At 41.1% G+C, this 24698-nt stretch overlaps 1 protein-coding gene and 1 pseudogene across 1 annotated transcript; both read left to right on the forward strand.

The window, feature by feature from the left end:
• Positions 1 to 9364: 9364 nt before the first annotated feature.
• LOC102910867 (vomeronasal type-1 receptor 4-like) lies at positions 9365 to 10311 on the forward strand (annotated as a pseudogene).
• A 12384-nt stretch (positions 10312 to 22695) lies between these two features.
• LOC102911183 (vomeronasal type-1 receptor 4-like) lies at positions 22696 to 23613 on the forward strand. Its single transcript, XM_015991467.2, has one exon. The coding sequence runs from the start codon at positions 22696 to 22698 to the stop codon at positions 23611 to 23613; it is 918 nt and encodes a 305-aa protein (XP_015846953.1).
• The last annotated feature ends 1085 nt before the right edge of the window (positions 23614 to 24698 follow it).

The raw sequence follows: 24698 nt of genomic DNA on the forward strand, positions 1-24698 counted from the left end.
ACCCATATAAGTCCCCCAAACAAAATTAATATGTCCTGCTCCTTTTTTGTGTCTTTTTGCACTTATGTTTATCTTAAATGCTGGCACGTTGGATAGGGAATATATTGTGCAATGATAGATTGCTACTGACATATCCAGATAAACATTCTTTGCCTCTCCCTAAACATATTTTGCTGGATGGACAAATATCTATAAAGTAGCAGAAACTTCATTTCTGGGATTCATCCCATGAGATTTTCCTTACCATCATTGAAATTCAAAACAAAACTTCTAGTTTCCTAATAGACTCATTTGTTTTTTTCTCCTGTTTATTTTGCCTTTCTCGTGGTGGTATACTCTGTTGCCCGATATGGGCCCAGTTTATAATTTTTAATATTTTGGTTTTTAATAATGGTGGGTATTTGTTTAGGAATAAAGGTTGGGCCACAAAATACTCATCTTCTGTTTAGGGTAAATATGGATCACTTCACAGAATATATAAGATGATTCGATAAATCTCTCTCACCTCAAGTATGTTATACACTGTTGTAGGATTCTCTCAGTAGCAGCAACAACCATGAGCAGACAAGGAAGAGCACATCTCCATACCAAAGTCCAAATGTGAAGGTAATATGCACTGCAGGGTGTTGATTCATTTGTTGGCTACATAGTGATTATATATAGGTGTGTGTGTGTGTGTGTGTGTGTGTGTGTGTGTGTGCGTGTGTGTGTGATGAAGCATGAGGAAATTAGATATTCTCAGGTGTGTAGGGTCCATCCTGTCATTCTCAGCATGTAAAACTTCTGTCCAGAATAATACACAGGTACAGCACACACAGCTGGTTCCCTCTAGAGTCACTGGTCATCAATAAAGAGTCATCATTTGCAGCCTTCCACTATACAGAGGATCTAAAGACTTTTCTGTGTGCACTGCCAGGTGCTCTGTGAGCTCACTGAGAAGCAGGCTCAGGAGATGGGGTTGGGTCTACTCAGTTGAAGCACAAATACTTAGTTTCAACAATCCTCTAACATTCCTTCCATGAGTCAGGACGGGCTCTGACTCTGTGACAATCACCAATGTGAACAGCAAAACAGGCCAAGGGGAAAGACATCCTGTCCTTCATAACAACTGAGGGGAAAACTGTTTCAAGGAGAGGAGTCTATTGTCTATCTCTAGATATAATGATGTCTACAATAGAAACAATTAATGGGCTGTTCATCCACCTACAGGATAAAGGGCGACATCTATTTAAAACTATTCAGCTATTGCCTCAAGATGACATTATATCAGGACTTTTCCTTGTTTTTCTGTTAGATGTCGTCAACTTCAGTTGGTTGATATTTTGTGGTGGTTCATCTGGTATTTATTCTCAAATGAGACCACAAACATGCGATGTGAGAACATTTCCTGGACTGTACAGTGCAGAAAATATTGTTGAGTGACTTGTTGTGTATGGTGTTTTCAGGGGAATATACACTTCATATCTGAACACTGGGTATACTGGAGTTATTAATTTATTGCTATGATGTTACACATCAAGTTTGGAGCCAACTTTCCCTTTAACTTAATTCATTATTTCACTCTGTTTCATCATATGATGAAAGGAAAAAAACAAAAAGGAAACAGGACACAGGAAAAGATATTGTTGAAAAGGTGTGAAAATGAAAATATTTGTAGCAAAAATATGTGTATAAAGGTTAACATGGCTGATGATTTCCCAGCATCAGGAAGAAAGTGTGCAAGCCTGACCAAGTTACGAAGGTCTGAGTAAGTTATGAATGGAAGTGAAAGGTGAGATGTCAATATTTCATCTGTGATCCTATCTTTGAGAGGTCAAAGTTTAATACAATGAATAAAAATGGGGTTCTCTCCAAGTATTGGTCTTTCCTTGCTAAGTTTTTCAAGTACTGCCTTAAAAGAATAAAATATTTGTCCATTTGGTATGCATGTAAATGGATTGGGCTCTATTAGGTTTTATTTTCCAGCTCTGTCTGAATATTACCCGGTGGTTATTAATGCCAGCCTTGGGGAGTTGACTGAGGGTTAAAAGTACCTTGTTCCCCTTATAGAGGACACAGGATCAGTTCACAGTGTCTGTGGTTCAGGGGATTCAATACCCTATTTTGCCACTCAGGGTATCAGGATGCATGTGTTACACATACAAATATCCAAATAAACACTCATACATACAAAATAAAATATAATTGTTTACATTTGTTTCCTTTGGTGTAAAGTAGATTCTGTTCTCATACACTATATTGTGATGATATTTTCCCATCCTTCTTTTTAACCCAGTCCCCACCCCCACCCCCTGGATGCACTCTTTCTGTCTCTCATAAGAAAACAATGGTATTCTTAGAGATAACAACCAAATGTGACAAAACATAATATACTAGGAGAAAATAAAAAATCATCATATTGTGACTGCACAAGGCAACCCCACAGAAAGAAAAGACCCACAAGATCAGGCACAGGAATCAGTGCCCCACTCATTCCCACACTCAGGAGTCCCACAGAAATACTAAGCTAAAGGCAGTAATGTACATGCAGAGGACATGGTGCAGACTCCTGCAGGCCCTATGTGTGCTGCTTCAGTCTCTGTGAGCTCACATGCACCTTGCTCAGTTAATTCAGTGTGCCTTGATCTCCTGATGTCCTCCATCCCCTCTGACTCTTACACTCTTTTGCCTCCTATTCTGTATTGTTCCCTGAGCTCCTAGAGTAGGGATTTGATGGAGACATCCCATGTAGAGATCTGTGTTCCAAATGTTGTGAGTCTTGTGAATCCTTAAATCCCAACACAGTGACACACCTCTTCCAATGAGGCCACACCTCTTTTACCTTCTCAAAGTGTCCCACTAACTTAGTAACAAGAATTCAAACACACAAGTCTACAGGGGCCAATCTCATTCAAACTACCACATATTTAATCCTAATCTTTCTACAACATGAAGAAATTGAGCAATTCTCAGATGATGAGTCCAGCCACTGAGGTGAAAGGAAAATGACTGAGGAGTGTAATGAATGGATGGTCTTGTGATCCCATCACAAATACAAAGGCTTTGATGAGGATGCTGAAAAACTCTGATGTTGGTTCTCCTAGTTCCCTGCCTATGATGCTTCACTTCAATAACTCCTGCTTTTTCTTCACTATCACATCCTCCTCCCAGGGTCCAGTCAAGGATCTTTTCCCTCCCTCTGCCTGTAACACAAATGGAACTTCAGTGTCCTTTTGTGATCTAATAGACAGATCTCTCTGAGGGGTCCCGCTTCTCTCATACCCAATGTCCCACATCAGTTGTAAAGAACAGTAGGATCCTTCTCCCAAAAAACATATTGGAGTTGGGGAGTTAATTTCAGAGTAGTCATGGTATTTCATGGTTTGCCCATGACTCCTCTTTGTAAACATCATGGGGTAGACCAGTGTCACCATGGTGCTTCTGCAGCAAAGACACTGCCAGACATTGTGGCAATTCACACCTCAAATGAGAACCAATTCACACTTATTCAGAGGGGGAAGAAGAGAACAGGGGGACACATGTTGACTGCAGTTTAGACTAATGAGATGGCAAAGGAAAATGACCAGTTTGTTTCTTGGCTAAAACCAGGAGTGTCTGTGGACCTCTGAGCACTGTCACCCTCTCCATATATCAGAGATGCCAGAAATGGCTGAGATCTCTGTTTCCTTAATGATTTTGGGTTTCCCCTTCAGAGGGGAAGATATTCTAGTAACAGTGAAGTCTATTAAGGGTACACCAGGCCAAGGCTAGCAAATAGAATCTTTGGCCTAATTCAACATTAAAGTTACATGGGCCCATCACCTTCCTGAGGTATTCTGACTCAAGAAGGAAGGGCCACCTTACGATGTTGGGCTCACCTTAAGCCATACTAAAGAAAAGTTAGAAAAATTATCTCCCTGATGAAATCCTCTACTTTTTCAGATACCCTGCCTAGCACAGGCTTTAACAAGAGCACAGCCAAGCTCTTCTGAACCACTTTTCTCTCTATCTCTGCTCTAAGCAATCTTGCCCTGAAATTGTCTTTCCCTACCCACTCAACTCCGACTAGGAGGCTGTCTTCCATTGTGTGGCTGAATTCTATGTTGGCTTAACTGGAGTACATGACCTTCTCCGTGACATGTCTATTCCCCTCCTGTGATAAGACTCTGAGATTTACAGCGTGACTTGACTTTTCAACTTGAATCAACTCATCCTTCAGCCTCTATTTGATGTATTTTGAAATCATTTTGTCACAACACTATGAACTCCAAAAGGAACCTCCAATTCCCTTTTATAAACTAGTGATGTTAAAGAAACCACCCAAATATACACATTAAATAAGTAAATGTAATTTTAAGAATAAAGTATTACTGAAGGCATCCTGCAGATTCTTTTGCTGCTTTCTCTTCATCTGTGGTTCCCACTCTCTGCTGCTGCATGTACTCTCATGATTTGTGAGGGAGACATCACCAAACTGATTCAACCCCCCCCCAAGATTACTGTTGACAACACATCCTGCTTTGGAATTGCTATTGAAGTTATGGTTCTGATGTCCCAGCATCCTACACTTGTTGTGAAAACTGTTTTCAAATAATCATTTGTATATTCCTTGGAGATGTTAGAAGACAAACATGCCTGACGGCCACCATCTTGGTCAGCTATGATGATTGTTTCCTACAGTCTAAGTTTTCCTTCATTATCATCAGCCAGTCTTACCACCTAAAGAAATATTCTTCAGACTCTCTACTGCTCATGCCTTTCAGATCTTTAGTACTTTATTTATTGACTGTGTGTGTATGTGTGCTGATATATTGTGTTCCCTAGTAAAATTCGCCTGAAGATCAGAGAACAGAAGAAGCCACTGGATTAAACACAGAAGCCAGGCAGTGATGGCACACACCTTTAATCCCAGCACATGAGAGTCACAGGCCTTTAATCCCAGCACTAGGAAGGAAGTGATATGGCTTGGCGGAGAAAGGTATATAAGGCATGAGGAGATAGTAACTAAAGTCTTTTCATCTGAAAAGTCCCTTTTGGCTAAGGACTCAGAGATAGAGGAATCATGAAATTGGTGAGGTGAGATGTGGCAGTGGCTTGTTCCTTTGTCTATCTGATCCATCTGCATTTACCCCAATATCTGGCTCTGGTGTTTTTTATAAAACCATTTTAGAATTTGAGCAACATGTACATGGGTTTGTGTATGTGTGTTTGTGTGTGTGCATGTGTGTGCGTGTGTGCGTGTGTGTGTGTGTGTGTGTGTGTGTGTGTGTGTGTGTGTGCAGACACATATGCAAGGGTGTCAATGTAGTGGTCACTGGACAACTTGATGAAAAATACCTTGTAGGCACGGTCTTTAGTGGATGGAGGATTAGCCTCAGTTTGGGGGGGCTTCTGTGGGTCCGCAGCGTCTACAGAGAGAGACTAGTTTAGTGGCCCCAATTAAACACCTGAAGGAATCAGTTCCCCTTAAACCATATAATTCAAATTGTCCAACCAATGTCCTCAGGTTTTAAACCTCAAGGTTGTTCTGAGTTTTTGCTGTGACATTCAGTGGCTCCTCAGTGTCTTAAATAATATTTCATTCCAAGCTATATCACCCATCCACAGTCCAACTCCATGTCACTGACTCTCAAAGCAAGTGTCTGCTCTGCTCTAGTTTCAGCGGAGATGTGGTCTTTCATGGTTTGTCTGACTCCCATGGTTTGTCAGCATCAGTCTAGAGCAGTTTCCCCATGGTTCTCCTGCACAGAAATGGCCATAGAGTGTGGCACATTCACATCTCTAGTGAGAACCAAATCACACCCACTGAAACCATCCTGAAGTAAGGTCACATTTGTAAGCTTTATCTTGCAGACGGCATGATAAAGCACCCCTCCCACCCTCATGGCAAAGACTTCCTTTTCTGCTATTTTAATGACTGTCTTTGTTCTATCACAGGCCTGACCTGCCACTGCTCAACACACTAATTCTCAACTCAATACTCACCACTGATTTTTTTTCTCTTCAGGAAACCTATGAGGACAAAACACCATGAGATTGGATCCAGGAATGACCCCAACCAAGGATGCTGGTCCTGTTTCAAATCTAAATAACCATCTCACCATTGCTATGATGACCCCAGAAATGACAGGTAAAGAACAGGAGTGGTGGGAAAACTACATCCCACCAGATGTGCTGCACATCCCTCTGCTGATGTTCCTGTTTCTCAACAGCTGGTGTGGGTCTCCCAGTCCACATTAACCCCAGAAATACCTTCAACAGGAGACACAACTAAGAAGAAATGCTCAGCTCACCCGGTCACAGTCTGTTCAATATGATGTTAGCTTTCTCCCTTTCACCACCCACCCTGATGCCTCTAACTGCTTCTCTAGTGCATCCAGCAATGACCTCTGCTGACACCTGTGCTGGCCAATACACTCTCCTTTATCCCAGGGCCAATGTCTCACTAACATCACTCCTTCCAGGATGACGGGCATCACTCTTCCTCTTCTTCTTTAGTATAAGAAAAGAAAACCACCTCCATAGACACCCCCTGCCAGGGTTTTTCACCCCTGTTGTGGTTATTTCACAGGTCTATCTATATGAGGAGGAAGAAGCAACACTCCTGTTAACCAAAGATGAGAGATGTTCCTTCCTTTACTGGTAGGAAGAGGACTCATCATCTCCCTTGGACCTTATGGGGCGACAACAACTGCCATCATCCAGACAAATCCTCTGGTTGGAGACTTCAGACACAGACTTGATGAGACAGTGACATCTACAGCTGAGAGCCTCCAGTCACTCCAAAGACAGATGAGCCGTCCTGCCGGGGTTGTGCTCCATAAGAGAAGAACACTAGACCCTATAACTGCTCAATATGGGGAGACTTGCCTGGTTTTGGGGGAAGAATGTGGCTTCTATGTACACAAATCAGATGTTAAATCTAATGTTACCACCCGAAACTGCTCCACTAGACCTGCTTCAAAAATTCCTGTCATAGAGCAAAGTAGCTGGTTCCATACCCCCTCGTTTCTTGGCTCCTTCCTTCTCTCAGAGCTTTGATTATGCTGTTTTATTTGGATGCTTTCCCCTAGACTTCCTCATTTCCTCTGCTGACAGATCACCAGTATTGCTAAAATTACCAACAATGAGTTCGTGATTCACTACCAGACCCTAGACCCTTCTGACACAGGTAAAAGATTCCTCAATGTTTACAATGACACCTCTCCATTAAAAAATAAAAAGGGAGGGATGTTGGAAGCCATTGCTGGCTGGTAGAGGTCCCAGTCTACCACAAGTATAGCAGCTTTTTCCATAAACTTGGCAAAATGGAGCTCTCTCTTTCATGCAGAACTTTCTGCTCTCTACCTAACCTCATCTGGAGAATGTCCTTGTGCCTGCAGGAATGACCTGATCTAAAATCTGCCTCTGATACCAGATGCCTGATTCATCTTTAGATTGACGCTCAGCACAGATCCCTGCTACAAGACTTATGATTTGCCCCCGCTATAGGACCCTACTGCCACATACTAAGCCTTGTGATAGGAGTGTGCCACTTAATGCAAATTAGGGCTTGTACCCAGGCTACTCCTTCCTTTACATTCCTTATACTCTGGAATAAAATGGAGCTGATTCACCAACATCTGTCTCTCAAAGAGCTGTCTCTGTTCATGCTCATGGGCTGCCAAAGTTTCTCTCCCCATCTGCCTCTTTCCCTGCTTCCTGGTCCAACAGGCCTAGAGGGAGAGGACCCTCACAAATGTCATCATCTTTTACTTTGTTTCATTGGTCTAGTTATACCTTTCCTAATTCCTGGAATATTGACTAAGAATAACCATTGTACAAATAATATTAGAATGACATGGAAGATAATTAAAGGAAAACTCATTCTATCCAAGACAGTGGAATATTTGGCCTGACTGGAGATTCAACATTCACATACACGGGGCAAAAGCCGAGCCAGAAGATCATGTCCCGAGAAGGAAAGACCACTCCTAGGAAGGTGGGCTCACCATAAGCCATGCTGAAGAAGAGATTTGTCAAAAACTTTCACCTTGATGAAATACTGTACTTTTCCTTCCCACATTCCCACAAGGCTCTTACTCAGCACAGCCATGCTGCTCTGAATTTCCTTTATTTCTTTCTCTAAGTATGATTGCCATAATGGTTTTTATTCTTGAGTATTTCTTCAAGCCCCACTCCCCACCATGGGGCTGTCTGCCACTGTGTGACTCATCTCTGCTCTGGCTTACCTCAAGTTCATGGATCTTTCCCAACAATGGTTCGGCCACAGATGGAAAAATAACAGACTCCTGATGACATGCTGATGGTCTTCCTGAAGGACATCATGCCAGTATGATTTTGCAAGTGTGAAATAGTACTGTAGAATGAACCCCCTTGGAAATATATTCAACAAATCCCTTGGTCTGCACTAGAGTGCACCTCTCCACGCATGATGACAACACAAATTGAAAACTTAGATGCTCCCAAAGGAAACATGGAAAACTTACTCTAACTTCTGGCAGCTATTCCTTAGCATCCAACAAAGTCATAAACATTATCATTAATAAGCCGAAAGTAAAAATTGTAATACACCCCCAGGACCAATATTTTTTCCTTGATTAGAGGTATGGCAAAGTCTCCATGCAAACACTGTCACTGACATCACAGCTGAAAATTTATGCACTCTCTAAGGGATGTTAGTCTAGATAAACAGTCCTTTTATGAGCACTGGTACCCTGTGTTCATTCAGTCATCTGCACAATGTTCCATGGAAAATATTGGAGAGGTAAATATTTTTGGATCTGACTCAGGGAAATAGATACACAGAGAAGATCTTCAAATGCAGAAGAAGTCAGAGCTGTGTTTCTTCAGTAAGCATTTAGGAACTGGCCTAGATCCTTGTGAGCATCTCCATCCTTGCTGTGGCTGGACAGGTGGAATTCTGCAACTGTAGATTTCTTCTTAATGTTCTCTTCTCCCTACTGAAACTCATAATGGTTAGGATAGTTGCTTTTTTGTCTCTTGTTTACCTAATGGTGTCAGTGATTTCTTCATCCCAAGGAAATGTCTGTTTCACAGATTAGCACATAGTTGAAAATGACTTTTAATGTGACATCTCTGTATGGGATGGCTGATTTTTAGTTGATGGGTAGAGACTGACTGTTCCTCTGGAATACAATATAAAAATAAGTTGTGGACTGAACAAAAGCTTTCAAAGGCATGCTTCAAAAACTCAAGTTTTAAAAGAATCTGTCTGGGCAAAAGTCCTTTGCAGTGTTCTCCAGGCCAAGCTCCTACACTGTGATAAACCATGTATCCCTTCATAGAAGAAGTAATGACTCAAACCATTCATTATGCTCAGACATTGAGAAGTGTTTTGAAGAGAGAAGTGTTGCTCCTGGTCATCACTCCAGTCTTCACAGAAGACCTCTCAATGACTTCTCAGAGTAAAGCTCCATAAACCACTGAGGAATTGGCTCTCCGGATGCTCCTGTTTTTCCAGGTTGGAACTGGGACTCTGGCCAACATTCTTCTGTTTTTCCATAATATCTCTCCCATGTTTACTGGCTCTCGACTGAGGTCCACACAGGTTATTGTCACCAACTTGGCCTTGGCCAATGCCTTCCTTCTCCTCATTACTGCATATCCAAACAAGATGAGCTTTTTGCTCCTAGGAGTCCTCCAACTAACCTGCAATGTAAAATTGAGTTCTTCATTCACCTGGTGGCTGGAAGCACAAACATGTGCTCCACCTGTGTCCTGAGCATCCATCAGTTTCTCACTCTTGGTCCTGGACATTGGGGTAGGCTGATGCTCCGAGGAAGATCCCCTAATGCCCTGAGTTATTCTTGTTACAGTTGTTGGTTGTTCAGTGTCTTAAATAACATCTACATTCCAATGAAAGTCAGTGGTCCAGAGAGCACAGGCAATGACACTAACAATATAAGAAAGTGGGTCTGCTCCACATCTGGATTCAGTGTAGGCATGGGCATGTTCCTTTTTTTCCATGATGTCACATTCATCAGCATCATGGTCTGGTCCAGTGTCTCCATGGTGCTTCTCCTCTATAGACATCACCAATGAACACAGCACATCCTCACTTCCAATCAGAACCACAGAGGCCATGCTGAGACCAGAGCAGCCCACACCATCCTCATGCTGGTGGTCACCTTTGTAAGCTTTTATGTTCTAGACTGTATTTGCAGTTTGTTTCAGGTTTCTTTCATGGACTCTCATCTCTGGTTCAGGCATGTAAATGAAGCTTTGACTGCAAGCTTCCCCACTATTTCTCCTTTCCTGTTGATCTTTAGGGATCCTAAGGATCCCTGTTCTGTGCTCTTCAACTGCTGAAAACCACAGTCAACATGACAAACAGAAGACAGCTTTACTAGCAGCAGTACACACTATTTAGTAAAAGTTGATTGAAAATCCTTCCTCATAAACCAGACATATTCACTTGCTAATCTTATCCCAGAACTCTAGAGACTGTGCCAGGAGGATTGCAATGTAATCAGTGGCATGTCAGGCTGTAGAGTGAGATCCAGTTCAACTTGTGATAATGAGACCCAGTCTCACAACTCCTTTTATGTACCCTAAAGGAGAAGATCATATAAAGTGAGAGAAGAAGAAAGAAAAAGAATTGCAGTCATCTCATAAATATTCACTATTGCCTTAGGAGATCAATGTGTTCCTGTTGGTTTATTGTTTTAGTTCACATGCAACCCATATTGAAGCATATATATATATATATATATATATATATATATATATATATTCTTTTTATTCTTTTTCAAAATTTATTTATTTATTATGTACGCAGTGGTTCACCTGCATGTATGCCTGCACACCAGCAGAGGGCACCAGATCTCATTACGGATGGTTGTGAGCCATCATGTGGACACTGGGAATTGAACTCATAACCTCTGAAATGACAGCAAGAACACCTAATCTCTGAGCCATCTCTCCAGCCTCTATATCAATATTCTTGATCATTTTTCCTTTCCTTTCAGATGTCTATATATATTCATGTTTATTGTTTGAACAGTTCATAGAAATGTTCTCTCATATAGATGATTATAACAACTCATATATTAGTGTATAATTTTATAGTGTATAATCATAAATGCATGTTAATTGGCAGACAGGAGTTTTTACTGTTGGAAATGAAGATGTGTGCTTGTCCTAGAGTCTATACCCATATAAGGCACCTGAACACTATTAATATGCCATACGTCTCTTGTGTCTTTAATGCTGATATGTTTATCTTTAATGCTGGCATGTTGGGTTAGGAAAATGTTGTGCAATGGTAGATTGCTACTCACATATTTAGGTAAACATTCTTTGTCTCTCCCTATAGAAATTTTGCTGGATGGACAAATATCCATAAAGCTGTAGAAACTTCATTTCTGGGATTCACTGCAAGAGATTTTCCTTACCATCATTGAAATCAAAACAAAGCTCCTATTTCCTAATAGACTCATTTAGTTTTTCCTGTTTATTTTGCCTTTCTCCTGATGGTATACTCTATTGACTGATTTGAGCACAGTTTATCATCTTTCAAATTACAGTTTTTTAATTATTGTTGATTATTTATTTAGAAATGGAGGTGAGACACAAAATACTCACATTCTGGTTAGAACAACTGTGGAGCACCTCACTGGATATATAAGAATGATATGATGAATCTATCTCACCTCCAATATGCCATATACTGCTGTAGGATTCTCTCAGCATCAACAACCATGACCACACAGGGAAGAGTACATCTTCATACCAAAGTACAAATTTGAAGGTAAAATACACTGTATGGTATTGACTCATCTGCTGGCTACATAGTGATTACATATAGGGGTGTGTGTGTGTGTGTGTGTGTGTGTGTGTGTGTGTGTGTGTGTGTAGCTTTCCTCGTCCCACCTGGCTCACTGATGTCCTGCAATTCCACAGCTGCTCAGACCCAAATGAACACACAGAAGCTTACTATTAATTAAAACTGTTTGGCCATTAGCTCAGGCCTACCACTGACTAGCTCCTCCACTCAAACTCATCCCATTTCTGTTAATCTATATGTGCCACATGTTTTTTGGCTTTACCTGTGTGCCCTTACATGCTGCTCCCTGGAAGGCACACCGGCATCTCCTGACTCAGCCTTGCTCTCTCAGAATTCTCCTTCTCTGCTTATCCCTCCTATAGTTCCTGCCTGGCTACTGGCCAATCAGTATTTTATTTATCAACAAATCAGAGCTACACATTCATATCATACAGAAAGACATTCAATCATCGCGCTTGTGTGTGTGTGTGTGTGTGTGTGTGTGTGTGTGTGTGTCTGTGTGTGTGCATGTGCACACACACCATGGCCCATGTGTAGAGGTCAGAGGTAACTTTCAGGAGTCAGTTCTCCCTGTCCACTATGTGGTTCCAGGGATTGAACTCAGATAATCCACAACAAGTGCCTCAACCCATGGAGCCCTCTCAGAAATCCCCTCATCAATTTTCTAGCACTGCCCACTTGATACCAAACAGCCTCCCATGGACTGTACCACTTCTGCATCTCTCTTCTACACTGGATTTTCTGTTCTCCTGCCCCTACAATACACTGCTTTACAAACACTCTTTCTCCATCAGTATGTGTCTGTTAATACACCTGTGTGTATTCTATACATCTGGCCCAATGACTACTATTATTAACATATTTTATGTGTCCATGTGAGTGTAGTGCCCACTGTGGCCAGAGGAGGGCGACAGTTCTCTCAGAGCCAGCTCCCTAACATAGGCACTGGGCGGCAAACCCAGCTCCACTGCAAGAGCAGCCTGTGCACTGTGGTACTCTTCTCTATTCTTTTGCTAAGAGCTATTCTGGTTGGAGTTAGCTGGTTCTCATTCTGAAAACTGTGTTTGCATGATGAGTAGTGATTCTGACAAGTTTGTTCAACTCTTGGCTATTGAAGTTAGAGTACAAAGCAGCCACTTCCTTATGGCATTTTCAGACAGTCCTGGTTGACCCTCCCCACATCCATCATCTCCCCACCTCCCTCCCCTTCGTCCCTGCTTCACTTCCCCTCCCAGTGATTCCCCCTTTGCACTTTAATATCACACTGTCACACTTTTTATTATCCTTCCCACCATTATCCTTTTAAATCTCCCATTCTCCACCTTTGCTGGGCTCCTTTCTAGTTTCCTGGCAGTGAGGTATACTCATCAACACATAAATAAACTCACATGAAAATTAGAAGCTAGGATATGCATATGAAAGCAAGCAAGCCCATCTATCTTCCCGATCCTTGCTTACATAATATTCTCTATTTTCCCTGGAAGTTTTGTGATTCCATTTTGTCTTCTTGAGTGACTATGATTCCTTTGTGCACATGCAACACATTTCCATCATCTACTCATCAGTTGATGGACATCTAGGCTGGTTCCACTCCCTAGCTATTGTGAACAGAGTGGGGATAAGCATGTGTGTAAATGTCTCTGTAATAGGATGTAGAGTTCTTTGGGCCTATGTCCAAGAATGATGTAGCTGGGTCATGTGGTAGATCTATTTTCAGCTACTTGCAAAACTCCCACGGACTTAGACTGATTCCTGGATGTGGTATCTAAAGTGACCCCTGATTTGCTGCGAAGGGCACAGCTCCAGACTCACAGAAGTGCTCAGCAGATTGCACAGTGCTAGAATCAATCTTTAGTACTCCTTCTGACCTCAGGTATGAGATCGATGAATTCTATTCAGACCTGGGAGGCCAGTTGTGAAGTGGAGAGTCATGGAACTGTGACCTCACTGTGCCTGGCTGGTGTCCCCAAGTGTCCCAGCAGTACTGTGAAGGTGAGTGATGTAATATGGTTCTTTGACTTCACACTGACTCAGTTGACAGTCCCTGAGGTATATCCAGAATCTAGACATGGCCAAGGGGATCAGAAGCCACGTCCAGTATCACTAGAATTGAATTTGAAATTATAAAGGAATGGCCAGCCTTAGGATGTGATTTCTCTTTCCCTTGCTTTTCACACGCTAGAACTGCAGACACACACCCATACCTGGTTCTCTATATTTGTTATGATTGCCTAATTTATATTTTTGCCAGTTTACCTAGGATTACTTACTTATACAGCAGATTCTCTGTACAGTGGCAATATATTAGGCCTCTGTAGTGTCAGAGAATCTGTGGGTATCTCAGAAAACAAGCCTGGGATCCATGAACAGACAAGTGAACACTGAAGTAACTCACAGAATCTGCTGGAGGAAACCCATGCTTCTGTGGGTCTATTCTGACAGAGTAAACAGTCCCAGGCCACATGTGGAAGAATGTAGGACCTGCATAGGATATACAAGACTCAAGCTCACACAGTGATGGTCCTTATGAAAGGACTGGTCCTCAGCATGGTTTTGGAGGATTGAAACAGTACTTTAGGGGAAGGGGCTGGCTAAAGAACCCAACCCTGACCCTGGAGCCCAGAACTAGGGAAAGATGGCTCAGATCAGGGCAGAAGGAAACACAGTTTGGCCCATTCAGATCAGAGCCATCCTTGCCCCTGGCCAACTGACTTGTGAAACCAACAATTCACAGAGCAGGACAGTATAAACCTGGGCCCCAAGGCAACTTCTAGTTGACTCCACTCCCAGGACTTCCTGTGTAAACCACCATGCCTGGCCAGTTAGAAAAAAGGCTGTTCTCTCCACCATGATAGAGGCAGCTACTCTCTTGGACTCCTCCTTCCCAAATAAATTTCTTTCTCAAAAGAGATTTGGGTGTGAAGATCTTCATTCACTGGTATAGAGAAGATCCTTACTGAGACGTCCCTCAGTGGACAGAGAAGAGAGATCTGAAAAGTAACACTTTTCTCTGGAACTAGAGCAAATCGTTACATTTCTGCAGGGGTTTCCCCTTTGCAGAGTGAAGCAAAAGAAGCAACATCTTAGGCCAGAGAGGCAGAGCTCTGCTAGGAAACCTTCTCAACTGGGGGCTGAGCAAAGCTCACCTGTAGCTGCTCTCCAGGAGAGGAGCAGGATTGCTATATCCTGCAGGGAGACCATCCTCCATCACACCAGGTATACCTTGGCTTTCCCAAATAGTCAGGATACCCTTCCCTGCTGAAACAGTTCCAGTCCTGACTTAGGTGAGAAGTCAGAAAAATTTCCCTTCCAGGCTTGGGCTGCTTCTTTGCACTTCCAAATGTCAGGGCTCTGCTAAACAACTCCAGGTGTCCAGAACACCTCAGGGCAGAGCTGTTGTTCTGAGCAGCTGGAGGTGTCTGGGATACTTCACCCTCCAGGGCTGGACTGTTTCTTTGCAGCTTCAGCCATCAAGAGCTCTCATTAGCAGCTCAAAGTGTTGCCTGACTCCCCAGGTAGTCAGGACACGTTTCCCCAGAGTTGGAAAACTCATATTTTGGTGCCAAAATCTAGGACCCAACCCAGAGTTGTTGCAACTGATTTACTTACACTGTGCAATGTACACCACCCCACAGGTAATACCATAAAACATCCCTTGATCCATCCCCAAGCACACATTTTTGTAACTAATATCAACATCAATTGCAAACAGAGATTATCAAAAATAAAACATGCAAACCTTTTCTAACTTCTACCCAGCTGTTCCGTAGTAACCACCAAAAGTTGTTTGTGGTGATTGCTATGGGGAGAAAACCTGTTCCTCCTTGGAGACAACCCAATCTCTAACCATGCAGATGCTGCCACTAAACAGTGACATTTTAATGGTCTTTCTGGGGGATATCAGGGCAAGACACCTGCCCATTTATCAACACTGGCACCCTAGACTCACCTGTATTGAAAACTTCTTGTAGAGACCTCTGTGGATACTATCTGAAAAATGAGTATTTTGTTGAATTCTGTCTCAGGAAAGTAGAGAGACTCAGGGGTCTTCCTTGACAGAAGTCAAGTCAGAGCTGTTTTTCTGCAGTGACTGAGTTCAGGGGAAAGCCTTCACCCCTCAGGAGACTCTCCATCTTGCTGTGACTGGACAGGTGGAATTCTTGTCACTGTGGGCTTTTTTTTTTTTAGAATTCACACATCCCTTTGCACTGGACCAAGACTTCTGGATGCAACATAAAAAACTAGGATTTCTGCTTTTTAGAAGTTTTTAGATTTTGACCAGAACATATTGATGCTTGCATTTTATCTCATAGAAACTTTTATTTCATTGGTTCATACTGAGATGAAAACTACATGTAATGGGCCATATGTGGTGGTCTTAATCTAAATCAGTTCCAGTACTGGAGAGGCAGAGGCAAGTGGATCTCTCTGACCTGCTCTCCATCAACTGTGCAGCCTGCTTTCTTACGGCACCCTTGATGCAAGGGGTGGTACCACACACACAACTGGGCCCTCCCACATCATCAATTAACCGGAAAATGCAACTATATGTTTTCCTACAAGGATCTAAAAACTTGGACTTGGACTAAAGTAATTTATAATGCAGGACTGAATACGATTAAATGTATAGAAATTTCATTTCTTTGACTTTTCATGAGAAATATTAGTTTTCAACATCAAAATGAAAACTGTGGTCCTAGTTTTCTATTTGACTTATTTATCTTTCCTAGTTAGTCTATCTTTTTCCAGATCGTATTTTTGTTACACTTTAACCTTTTTACTATTTTAGTTTGATTTAATGGGGAGATTATTAGCTCTTTACAGTGATTGACCAAGACTGACATTGTAGTTAAACTGACTATGGAACAGATGGTTGCAGAGGCAAAGGCTTTAATCACAGCATTCAGGAGGCAGAGGCAGGCCTTCTATGTGAGGGAGAATCCAGCTTGGTGGAAACAGTGAATTTAGGTGACTAACTGTGGACCAAGTTTTCAAGTAGGGGAGCCTATGGCAGACATTCTCATTCAAACAAAATTTACATAAAATGAATTTTCTTGAATCCCTATGATATTGGGGATTCCTCAGATGTTGAGAAGTCATAGTACCTCTCAACTAAATAGTCAGCCATAGGGGTCAAAGGAAAACTATTTGAGAGTCGAATGGTTGGATGCTCTAGGGATCCTGTCACCAGATTCGAAGGCTTTGTCTAAAACATTTAAAATACCTTCTGTATTTACTTTTCCCTCCCTGCGTAGGATGTGTCAAGTCCTGACTTTACCTCACCTCACCTCTCTTTCCATCTCCAGTCAGGGACGTCCTTCCTCCTACACCTGTAGCAGAAGCAACTACTGATGTCCTTCTGCAATTTATTCAACATGTCCATCTGGAGGGGTTCCCCAACTCTCTTACCAAATGTTCATTTTTAAGAAGACAAATACACTCTGCCCCCAGTGACATATCTACTATGGTTCATACACCTTCGCAGAAACATGAAATATAGTCTCCAGAGAGAAAGATGAGGATGAGGGGGTCACATGTTGGTTATGCCATTTTCAGTGAAAAACCAACATTTCACGTCCTGGCTAGAAGCCAGGAATGTCTTTGGGACACCAGGAAACACTCTACTCTCCAGATGTCATAGATGACAAAAATGGTTGGGATTTCTGACATAGGATCTGTTTACAAATGACTTCATATTTACTTCTTCAGTGAGAAAATATTAGCGTGACATAGAAGTTAATTAAAGGAAAACTCATTGTATCCAAGACAGTGGAATGTCTGTCCTGAATGTAGATTAAAAATTCAGGTCACATGGGTCAATCACCTTGTCAGGAGATTGTGCCCCAATGAGGAGGGACCAACCCTAGGAAGGTGGGCTCACCTTAAGGCATGCCAAAGAGAGGGTCAGAGAAATTTTCCCTGTGCTGAAATCCTCTATTTTTCCTTCCCAGGTTCCCTCCCTTTAGCAAGGTTCTTGCTGAGCACACACCATGGTGCTCAGAATTATTCTTTCTTTCTCTGCTCTAAACATGTTTGCCCCACTACTTGGCATTCTTTAGCCTATCACTAAAGCCCCACACCCCACCATGGGGCTGTCTGCCACTGTGTGAACAATTCCATGCTGGCTTGTCTCAAGGTCATAGCTTTTTGATTGTCCTATCAGAAACTATTGAGATTTATAGATTGCCAGTTCTAGTATGTTTTTCTTTTGAACTTTAATAAGATCATTTTTTAGCTTCCATTTGATCACTTCTTACAGGCTTTTATTAATGAAATTAAGAACACCAGGAATGAAATCCCAATTTCCATTTTCTACTGTGATGACAATAAAGAGATCACCTAAAATTCTGGTGATAATGGCATACATACAGTCTCATATCTCTCCCTACCCCAAGGGGAATAGTACAGGAAGAACTGAGGATAGAAAAAAATAAACAAAAATGACAGACAGTCATCACATAAATTCACAATTATCTTAGCATATTTGTCCAGGCCCTTCTGCCTTCTAGAGTCTCCATTGAGAAGAAAGGGGTAATTCTGATAGGTCTGCCTTTATATATTACTTGGTCTTTCTTTAAACCCTATATCCAACTTGATATTTTTAGCTTGCAGTTTTTAACATTCTTTTTTTTTGTTCTAAACACTTAGTGTTTTGATGATCATGTACCAAGGGGACTTGTTTGTGGTCTGGTCCATTTGGGGTTCTGTGTGCTCCCTGTACCTTGGTATGCATGTCATCTTTAGGTTTGGGACATTTTCTTCTATGATTCTATTGAAAATATTTTCTGTGCCTTTGACCTGTGTTTCTTCCCCTTCCTCTATTCCTATTATTTTTATATCTGGTCTTTTTGTAGTGTCCCAGATTTCCTGGAAACCTACTTATATCTAAGACAATAAAACCTATAGCCTTACATTGGAGACTAAACAGTCATGTTATATAGGCCAATAACCTGGCCAAGGTATTATGCACCAAAACGGAAGGAACACCTGTAGAAAGATTGGCTGACCTTAAGCCATGCTGAATAAGAGGTTTGGAAAAAATTTCATGTGATGAAATATTGTACTTTTCCTTCCCCTATTCCCACACCATAGCACAGGATGTTACAGCACACAGCCATGCTGCTCTGAATTATCCTTCTTTCTTTCTCTGCTCTAAGCATGATTGACACATGGTTTTTATTCTTTAGTATTTCCTCAAGCCCCACTCCCCACCATGGGTCTGTCTGCCACTGTGTGACTCATCTCTGTTCTGGCTTACCGCAAGTTCATTACTCTTTTCCAATACTTGTTGGGCCACAGGTGGGAAAATACCAGACTCCTGATGAGATGTAGATGGTCTTCCTGAAGGACTTCATGTCAGCATGATTTCCCAAGTATGAAACAGTACTGTACAATGAACCCCTTTGGAAATACATTCAACAAATCCCTTGATCTACACTGGAGTGCAGCTCTCCAGACCCGATGACAACACAAATTGAAAACCTAAATATTCCCAAAGGAAACATGGGAAACTCTTTCTAACTTCTGAAAGCTATTCCTTAGCAGGCAACAAAGTCATAAACATTATCATTAACAAGCAGAAGGTAATAATTGTGATTTTACTTGAGGACCAATGTTTTTCCCCCGTCATTGGAGGTATCCCAAAGTCTCCATGCAAACATTGTCACTGAAATCACAGATAACAAAGTAATGCACTCTCTGAGGGATGTTAGTCTGGAAAAACAGTCCTTTTATGAGCACTGGTAATCTATGTTCATTCAGTCATCTGCACAATGCTCCACTGAGTTATTGGAGAGGTAAGCATTTCCTTGGATCTGTCTCAGGGAAGAGAAGACCTTCAAATGGAGAAGAAGTCAGAGCTGTGTTTCTTCAGTAAAGACTTAGGAGCTGGCTTTCATCTCTGTGAGCACCTCTATCCTTGCTCTGGCTTACAGGTGTGATTCCTGTAACTGTAGATGTCTGTTTATCATTCTCTTCTCCCTACAGCAACTCTTCTGAAGTCAACATTAATGGTTAGGATAGTTGCTTTTTTGTCTCTTCTTTACCTAATGATGTCAATGATTTCTTCATCCCAAGGAAATACCTCTTGCACAGCTTAGCACTTATCTGAAAATGACATTTAATGTGACATCTCTATATAGGATGGCTGATTTTTAGCTGATGGATGGAGACCGACTGTTCCTCTGGAAAACAATGTATGAAGTAAGTTGCATACTCAACAAGAGATTTCAAAGACATGTTTCAAGCACATGAGTTTCAAAAGAATCTGTCTGTGCAAATGATTTAACTGTGATGGAGTATCAACACATTTTGAGTGTGGCTAAGGGAAGGTGGTGTCGACTCACCAGCTTCTCCAGCTTCTGCTTCCTCAAAAAAAGGTTAGGATATAGAAAATTATGAATATATATATATATATATATATATATATACATATATATACATATAAATATATGTGTGTGTGTGTGTGTGTGTGTGTGTGTGTGTGTGTGTAAATTGAGTTCTTTATATTTTGGAAATCAGCCCACTGTCAGATGTGTGGTTGGTGAAGATCTTTGTCCATTCTGTAGGATGTTGTTTTGTCCTATTGACAGTGTCCTTTGTCTCACAGGAGCTTTTCAGTTTCATGAGGTTCCATTTATTAATTGTAGATCTTGGTGTCTTCATTATTGGAGTTGTATTCAGGAAATGGTCTCCTGCACCAATGCGTTCAAAGTTCTTGCATACTTTCTTTTCTATCAGGTTCAGTGTAACTTGATTTATGTTAAGATCTTTGATCCACTATCCCTGGTACATGAGCTAGCTGTCTGGAGCCCATTACCTATGGTGGGATGCCTTGCTCAGCCTTGATGCTGTGGAGAGGCACTTAATCCTGCCTCAACTGAACGTACCAGGCTTTTGGAGGAGAGAATGGGTGTTGTTTTTAGGGGTATCCCTGAGGGGAGCAGGAGGAGATATAAGAGAAGGATCTGTGATTAGTATGTAAAATGAATAAGAATTACTTTTAAAAAAACTGATATTTGACTTACTTGAACGTGACTTTTGTGTAGGATGATTGATATGGATTTATTTGCAGTCTTCTACATTTATTTAGATGAGCACCATTTGTTGAAGATGTTTTCTTTTTTCTATTGTATAATTTTGGTTTCTTTGTCAAAACTCAGGTGTCCATAGGTGTGTGGATGTACATGAGTCTTTGATTTCACTGATCCACCTTTCTGTTTTTATATCAGTATCATGTGGTTTTTATTGCTATATTCCTGTTATAGAGCTTGAAATCAGGCATGATGATACCTCATGAAGTTCTTTTATTGTACACTATTGTTCTAGCTTTCCTGGGTTTTTTGGTTTTCCATATGTAGTCGAGTATTGTTCTCTTGAGGTGTGAGGACTCGTGTAGTAATTTTAATGGAGATTCCATTGACTCTGTAGATAGCTTTTGGAAGTATGGCCTTTTTACATGTTAATCCTACCATTCCATGAGCATGTGAGATCTTTCTGTCTTCTAATATATTATCCAGTATTCTTCTTCAAACACTTGATGTTCTTATCATATAAGTCTTTCACTTGCATGTTTAGAGGTACACTAAGTTGTTTTATTATTTGTGACTATTTGTTTTGTGACTATTTTGAAGAGGGTTGTTTCTTTGATTTCTTTCTTAGCATGATTATCATTTTTATATAGGAGGGCTTCTGATTTTTTTGAGTTTTTCTTTTACCCAGTCATTTCACTAAATGTGCTTATTTGCTGAAGGAGTTCTGTGATAAAGCTTTTATGGCTGCTTCTGTATATACAGATATATATGTGTAAATTGAGGTTCATATTTGTGATCAGAAAACAGGTTACTTTTTTGAAATATCTTGTACTCTATCACTTTCATCTGTATAAAATTTTCTCAAAAGCTGATGGGTTCTTTTTTCTCCTTATTTTACTTACATGACTTCATGAATTATAAAATTGTATTCTTGCCCTTTTTAAGATGTAGTAATTTTACTTTACACATCTAGTGTTTTAACTGCCTGTACGTCTGGCACCACATTTGTGCAGTGCCACAAAACCATGAGAGGGCATTCAATTTGAGGAACTGATGTTACAGATGGATGTGAATGATCAAGTGGGTGATGGATTTGAATGTAAGTCTTGTGAAGAGCCATCTCTCCAGCCTCTGATTTGTAATTCTTAAAACATTTGGACCCCAATGATCAAAGCATTTCATTTCTTCAAATTTTTCTGAATCTTAACTATTTTTGTGAGGAAGCTGAAGCTGGAGAGGCTGGTGAGTCAGTACCAGCTTCCCTTGGCCACACTCAAAATATGTTGATACTCCATCACAGTTAATCTATTTGCACAGACAGATTCTTTTGAAACTCATGTCATTGAAACATGTCTTTGAAAGCTCTTGTCTGCAACTTACTTTATACATTGTTTTCCAGAGGAACAGTCAATTTCCACCCATCAGCTAAAAATCAGCCATTCTTTATAGAGATGTCACATTACATGTCATTTTCAGATGTGACAGAGACATTTCCTTGGGATGAAGAAATCATTGTGTTAAGAGGGAAGATGCTGCATTTAAAGAATGCAAAAATGTGTTCCTAACTTCATTGTTCATATAATCATATGCTTTACTGTGTTATCATGGTTGTCATGTCGACCATGAAAATTATAGCTGTATCATTAACACAATTCCATCTTGAGGAAGAGAAAGTACATGAAGTATAAAATAATAGTCTGAGTTTTCTGTGCAGTGTTCTCCTGGACAAGCTCCTGTACACTGATACAATAGTGTCTCCTTTCATAGAAGAAGGAAACACTCAAATCATTCATTATGCTTAGAGGATTAAGAAGTGTCTTGAAGAAAGCAGTGTTCTCTCTGATCTTCAATTCAGTCTACACAGAAGTTGTCTCCATGTCCTCTCAGAGTAAAGCTCTAAGAACCACTGAGGAATTGGCTCTTCAGATGTTCCTGCTTTTTGAGGTTGGGATTGGGACTCTGGCCAACACTCTTCTGTTTGTCCATAATTTCTCTCCCATCTTTACTGGCTCTCGACTGAGGCCCACACAGGTCATTGTCACCAACTTGGCTGTGACCAATGCCTTCCTTCTCCTTGCATCTGCATTTCCAACCAACATGATGGTTTTTGTTCCAAAGAAACCTCCAGCTAACTTGCAATGCAAAATATTGTTCTTCATTCACGTGGTGGCTAGAAGCACAAACATGTGCTCCACCTGTGCCCTGAGCATCCATCAGTTTGTCACTCTTGTTCCTGGTCACTGGGGTAAGCTGATGCTCCGAGGAAGATCCCCTGATGCCCTGAGTTATTCTTATTACAGTTGTTGGTTGTTCAGTGTCTTAAATAATGTCTACATTCCAATGAAAGTCAGTGGTCCACAGAGAACAGGCAATGACACTAACAATCAAAGCAATTTTCTCTGTTCCACCTCTGGTTTCAGTGTAGGCATCGTCTCCTTGCATTTTGCCCAAGATGCCACATTCATCAGCATCATGATCTGGACCAGTGTCTCCATGGTGATTCTCCTCCATAGGCATCACCAGCAAACACAGCACATCATCACTTCCAATCAGAACCACAGAGGCCATGCTGAGACCAGAGCAGCCCAAACTGTCCTGATGGTCGTGGTCACATTTGTTTCCCTGTACCTCCTAAATTTTATTTGTATCATCTTTCACACTATTTTAACAGACTGGGGTCTCTTGTTGAGGCATGTAGGTGAAGATTTGACTGCAGGCTTCCCCACTATTTCTCCCTTCCTATTGATCTTTAGGGATCCCAAGGATCCCTGTTCTGTGCTCTTCAACTGCTGAAATCCACAGTCAAAAGACCAAACACCGAAAACAGCTTTACCAACAGCCATAAACCCTCTATAGTAAATAATGGTTTGAAAATTCTGTCTTTACAAAAGGGGCATTGTGACTCACTACAGGCATCTCAGTACTGGGGAGGTGATAGCCAGGAGAATTGCAATGTAATTAATGGTATATCCCAGAGCTATGGAGTGAGATACTGGACAACCTCTGAGCCCCAGTCTCATAACTCTCAAACCACGTCCCCCAAGAAGAAAGTGGAACAAAGAAAGAAAGACAGGAGGGAAGGAAGGAAGGAAGGAAGGAAGGAAGGAAGGAAGGAAGGAAGGAAGGAAGGAAAGAATGAAGAGCCAGTTATGACATAACTTACACTTATCTTATGTAGTCAATGTGTTAGTCTTGATGGATTAGAGGATTCCATGACCTCAATTAATGTATATCCTTGATAATCTTTCCTTTACCAGTGGGACTGTGCAAACATACCTATCTTGTGATGTGAAGAGTGTATACAAATGTTATCTCATGTAAACAAAGCCAATAACCTTATGTATTGGCATATTGTTGTCAATGGACAGATGTAAATTTTAAAGTTGAAAACAGAGATTTGTGCTTACCCTGGACACATATAAGGTACCTGAACAATAAATATATGTCCTCCTACTCTTTGTGTCTTTGTTTCCCATGTGTTTATCTGAAATGCCACCATGTTGGGTAGGGAGAGTATTGTGGATTGAAAGGTTGCCTCCCACACGTCCAGGTAAACCTTCTTTAATTTTACCTAAGGAAATGTTCCTGTAGGGATAAATATCAATAAAGACACAGAAACTTTGTTTCTGGGATTTATGACGTGAGGTTTTACACTTCATCACTGAAAGTCAAAATGAAGAGCCTAGTTTCCTATGAAGTCTTATAGGACTTCATCTTCCCCTGATTATTCTGTCATCCTCCTGATAGTGTATTCTATGATCTGATTTCAGCACACTTTATCCTTCTTTCTTTTTCTTTTTTCTTTTCTTTTTTTCTTTTTTTTGATTTTCGAGACAGGGTTTCTCTGTGTAGCTTTGCGCCTTTTCCTGGAACTCACT

Source organism: Peromyscus maniculatus, chromosome 1 (genome assembly GCF_049852395.1).
Source record: "Peromyscus maniculatus bairdii isolate BWxNUB_F1_BW_parent chromosome 1, HU_Pman_BW_mat_3.1, whole genome shotgun sequence".
Classification (NCBI taxonomy): Eukaryota; Metazoa; Chordata; class Mammalia; order Rodentia; family Cricetidae; genus Peromyscus; species Peromyscus maniculatus.